Source organism: Gossypium hirsutum, chromosome A06 (genome assembly GCF_007990345.1).
Source record: "Gossypium hirsutum isolate 1008001.06 chromosome A06, Gossypium_hirsutum_v2.1, whole genome shotgun sequence".
In the NCBI taxonomy this organism is placed as follows: Eukaryota; Viridiplantae; Streptophyta; class Magnoliopsida; order Malvales; family Malvaceae; genus Gossypium; species Gossypium hirsutum.
Window position 1 is genome coordinate 47,667,903 of NC_053429.1, and position 5,340 is coordinate 47,673,242.

General features: G+C 36.6%; 1 protein-coding gene across 3 annotated transcripts; it reads left to right on the forward strand.

Annotated features, from left to right (window-relative positions):
• The first annotated feature begins 466 nt into the window (after positions 1-466).
• Positions 467-2,565, forward strand: LOC107961767 (NAC domain-containing protein 79). 3 transcript variants are annotated; one of them, XM_041115586.1, is made up of 4 exons: positions 467-539; positions 643-866; positions 1,393-1,673; positions 1,812-2,565. In XM_041115586.1, exons 2-4 carry the CDS (start codon positions 695-697, stop codon positions 2,319-2,321), a joined length of 963 nt encoding a protein of 320 aa, XP_040971520.1. In that variant the 5' UTR covers positions 467-539; positions 643-694; the 3' UTR covers positions 2,322-2,565. The 3 variants fall into 3 exon arrangements, with proteins under 3 accessions (XP_040971520.1, XP_016753379.1, XP_040971521.1); XM_016897890.2 differs by having other exon boundaries at positions 469-539; positions 1,809-2,565; XM_041115587.1 differs by lacking the exon at positions 467-539 and having other exon boundaries at positions 551-866; positions 1,809-2,565.
• The last annotated feature ends 2,775 nt before the right edge of the window (positions 2,566-5,340 follow it).

Genomic DNA, 5,340 nt, shown 5'->3' on the forward strand with positions numbered 1-5,340 from the left:
AGAAATATTCATTTACTTGTGAGCAGTAGAAAAACAAGCTAATTTGACTGGATCTAAGCTCCAGGACAAGAGGGCAATGGCGTAAATATAAGAAAAGGGTTTTCTTATATGACTGAGCATATTGTTATTTTGGAATTAAATAAAAAGAATATAGTAAATAAATAAATAAAATATAAAGGACGTGGACAAAATATATAGTGTAGCTTCAAAGTGAAGACCCATAGTAGGTGAGAGCTTCATAGATACACACCCTGCAAGAATCATGATATATGGTTTAAATCCTTCCTTTTCTTTCTTTCTTTCTTGTGCATGCTATTGCTAGCAAAGTAAGAAAACCAACCAGCTGCCTGCTATTCTTTTTTTTTTTTTTAAACACTTTTGTTTATGATATATATATATATATAAGCAGCAAAACCTAATCGAAGAATTTGTTATTCAATACTTGTTTCTTTTTGTTTTTATCTTGTTTGCAAGTAAGCTACTTAGGTTTTCAACGTTGCTTGCTTCATTTCTGTTATTTGGGAAGGAAATTAATCGCCGTACTCTTTTCACTTCTCCTTGCTTGCTTCCTCCTTTGTCTATTGCCTATTGGTTTTTTTTTTCTTTTTCAATTTGTTTTACAATATTATATATTTTATACAGGAGCAAATTAAATAGAAGAAAAGCAGAAATTATTGAAAGGAAAAAAATAAGAATGGAAGGAGATAAGGGAAAGGAAGAAACGTTGCCACCAGGATTTCGGTTTCATCCAACTGATGAAGAGCTCATCACTTTCTATCTTGTAAACAAGATTTCAGATGCTAACTTTACTGGAAGGGCAATTGCCGACGTTGATCTCAACAAATGCGAGCCCTGGGACCTTCCTGGTACTTTAACCTACCTTTATTTCCTTTGTTTACTTTCTCCATAAAACAAATATATAGATCCATACCTTCATACGTTTCGCATCTTTGAATCATGTTTAGTCTTCTGAAACAAATTATGAAAAGGCCAAATTCAGTTATATTTATGTTCTTTCTTCCAATATAGAAAGGCTGCAGCTATCAACATAGGTAAGTTCTATACATAACTTGCTTTCTTTAATCTCAGGAAAAATATTTTACGAAAGAAAAAGGAAGTTTACGACAAAATTAGAGTTGCAGTGTAAATTGCTTTTTTTGGTTTACCTACTGCTTTTCAAATTAAGAAGCTTGAATTAATGGATAAAATTGCATTATCATTTCTTCTAGCATATTATTCTTACGTGTATGTATATATATGTATATTCTTTAAGAAACAAAGAGATAATCTTTGCATATACATATATATAATAATTATTGTATGAGATGAGCTGACTGCTGATATTGTATATATGATGGATCTTACCAAACCCTAATCTGGAGTGATCAACAGGGAAGGCAAAAATGGGAGAAAAAGAGTGGTACTTTTTCAGCCTTCGCGATCGAAAATACCCAACTGGTGTAAGAACAAACCGAGCAACCAACACAGGTTACTGGAAGACCACGGGAAAGGACAAGGAGATCTTCAACAGTAACAGTAGAGTCACATCAGAGTTGGTTGGGATGAAGAAGACCTTAGTGTTTTACCGAGGGAGAGCTCCTAGAGGGGAGAAAACCAATTGGGTCATGCATGAGTACCGTATTCACTCTAAATCATCTTTTAGAACTAACAAGGTACGGACCCTCTTCACCATCTGCCCATCTGCTACTTTTGATTTTACTATATATTCATTAATTACCTAATATTATATCAGTTCAATTCCTAATCTGACATTGATAAAGTCCATGCCATGCCTGTTGTAACATCAGCAGGAGGAATGGGTGGTCTGCCGCGTGTTTCAGAAGAGTGCGGGGTTGAAGAAGTATCCGTCAGCCTCAAATCAATCCAGAGCTGCAGTGAATCCCTACAATTTAGATATAGGAGGAGGAAGTCTGTTACCAATGATGCAGGCGGAGAACTATCACTTGTCTACGGGAGCGGAGCTCTCAAGGGTTCTAAGGGGCGGTCCTAGCTGTAGTGCCAATCTACCTATTCCATCCCAAATCAACTATCCAGTTCCAGGAGGGTTTACTATTTCCGGACTGAATTTAAATCTTGGAGGAGGCTCCACGCAGCCTGTGATGCGACCAATGCAACCTCCCCCACCTCCACCAATGCTGCAGCACCAAGACGTTACGCCCTCTTTGATGAACACCGCTACTTTTGGCGCGGAGGGTGGCTATGGTGCAGAGATCACCACTCAGAATGCAAATGGGCCGACCAACAGATACTTGAGCATGGACCATTGCATGGACTTGGATAACTATTGGCCCACGTACTAATGGACAATGCAAAATCCAATGTCCCCAAGCATGCTTTTTGTTTTTAGTATTAGTCAGTGGTTAAGTTTGGTAGTATTTGTTTTAAATTGGAACAGTTTGGGGAATTTAACGGGTCATCTTCTCATAATAGATAATAAGGAATTTATATGCTCTAGCCTAAAACTGGGCCTCTTTATGTCTTTGTATGTCTCAACTCTCTCAATTATGGATGATTTCACAAAATGAATATCATCATCTGTTACCTACTTTCTTTTATAATCCTTTGCCACAACGAAATTTCGCCATAATATATTTTAAACCATTCTTCCTAAATACGAAAGCTCACATAATGAACCTAATCTTTAAACGCAGTTGCCTCATCGCTCCTTAAGATCTCGTTTTGAACAAAAATGAAAAAAAGAAAGCACATGCAAAATGACAAACAGCTAACAAAGCCAAAGCCGATGGCATAATTATGCATGTAAAATCAAAATAAGAAATCATTAATAATTATTAACCTTTAACACTACCATACATCTCATGAGCTCTGCTGCTTAAAGTATGACTTCCATTGTGAATCTAGAAGTATAAATAAATAAAATTATACCCCTAGCATGAGATATCTCAAGATTCGAGGGGTTCTACATCCAACAAAAAGAGGGAAAAATAAAAGTTCTGATGCCCGGAGTTTCATACTTAACATCTGCACTAGCACCAGCACCAGCCTGCACAAAAATGTTTACAGCCATAGAACCAGTATAACCCGAATGCTCAAGGTACACATAGACGATGCAGGTCTCAATAATCAATAACTTGTACACACAGCTAATACATATAATTTGGGGATCTGCACTCAAGCACTTATTAATAATCAATAACAGTCGCTGTAGACTATTTTGAAGCTAATACATATAATTTGGACAAAAAATAAAACCATAATACCAACTAACATTTCCAATTCACAGTTCCGATATTGAAGATGACTCCAACAAAGAGAAATTCTAGATAAAGAAAACAATTACTTAAAAGGTTGTAGGGACAAACAGCACCAAAGTCTCCCCTTAAAAGTAGTAACTCTGTCTAATGAAACTTTCAGAGCTAAGGCCCATAACATTTTTGAGTTCTTTCAGCTGAAGAAATAATTACTACAACCGGCAAATAGCAGATTACAATTTACAAAGTTCTCTTAGAAAATTTTGTCATAAGAAACTCCAAAAGAATGCCACATGGGCATAGCACAATGAGCCAAGCAAACTTAGTACCTCCATCAACTCATTCATTTTCAAAGAGACCTCAAACTTTGCCTTCAACGATTCCTCCTATTGAAATAAAATAATATAGTTAGAAATATGGTTGAGGACCATCATCTAGTGCAAGTATGATATTGCACCTTGTTAACCTTAACCTATACCTCAACAAATTTAAGAGCTACATCCATTTTTGCTATGGCGTTCTTCTACTACTGTTGGGATTTTGAAACAATTTATGAAACAATTTATCCGAATGAAGTATAAAGCTCAATGAGAAACTTGAGCAACAACGTAATAAATCCGGATAAAGAATAACAATAACTTTTATATTCAAGTCTGGGAACAGAATCTAGCTTGAACTATGAAAGCAAAAATTGAGAGAGTATTTTTCTTGAATGATTTCTATTGAAATTCATTGATTAAAAAGATGGCATAATGCTAATACATATACCAGTCATAAGCTGGTCAGCTTTAACAGGTCTCACTTACTATTTTTAGGTTTCATTGTAGCTTGCACAACTTGTACATTGCAACTTGCAAATCACAACTTACACAATTAGGTAAGCTGATCTATCAATCTTATCAGCACCCAATTACATTAATTACATTACCTACTTAGTTCTAATTAAACTAAGTTACAAAATACTTAAAGTAACAAAATGAAACCAAAATTGAACAGTAGCATCAACTTCAGTAGCTGCATGTACTTCATCCGGAAATACTATAGCATCTTGATCTTCATACTTCATCCACATAACTTGGACTGCATGGTATGCTCTTTAGCTGTTCATGTGCTGTATGCATGCCAACTTCAACACTCCTCCTTGGCTTGCATGTTGCATTATGCTTGTCTCGAAACACCCATTTAACTCCTATGACCTTACTGTTGACAGGTCTTGGAACTAGTTCCCAAGTCTGATTCTTGTGGATCATGCTCATCTCATCGAGCATGGCCTGCTTCCATTCCTTTTGTGCTTCAGCTTCTTCAAAGCAACTTGGTTCAACTGCAGCCACTTAAGTTCTTTCATATATCTCAGCCAATGGTCTTGTGCCTCTGACTTGTTCATCATCAATGCCCATTTCAGGACCATTTTGATCAGCTTCAGTCTGATCTGTGACAAAATCTTCAGAAACTTCATCTCTAATACTACAATCGGATTTCTTAGAATCTCGAGTTTTTTTAGAGAAACCTTCTCATTAACTTCAACAGTTTCCCGAGCTTTAGGCTTTTTGGTCTTATTTTCCAACTCTTGTTGCGTTTCTTTCTTTGCAATTTCTACTGAAGCCAACTGGTCTTTGAGATTCTTTAGCTCTTCTTGTGCTTACCCTAGTTGATATTCTAAATTCGGAATACGAGTGCCAAGCTTCTTTTGGTTCAATTGATCAGATTGTGGAGCACCTCTTGGTGAACGACGATTTCCAAGCTTAGGACTATTATGATCAGTAATGGGTCGGTGATGCAAAGGGTCTAAATCAGAACTTGATGGCCTAACCTGATGCGTCCCTCGAGGAGATTGCCTTTGTGGCATGTCCACAACAAAGCTTCTGTCAGTCATGATTACTGACATGAGTTTGGATCCATTTGAATCACTGATCAAGCATTCTTTGCCTTTGAATACTACTGAATATCCTTTTTCAAGTAGCTGAGCAATGCTAATCAAGTTTCTATCAATATCAAGCACAAACAAGACATTTGTAACAAGTTTGGTACTTGTAGGAGTGTCTATCAGCACATCTCCTTTGCCTTTACCTTTGATGAAGTGTCCATTTCCAACCTTCACCCTTGTTTT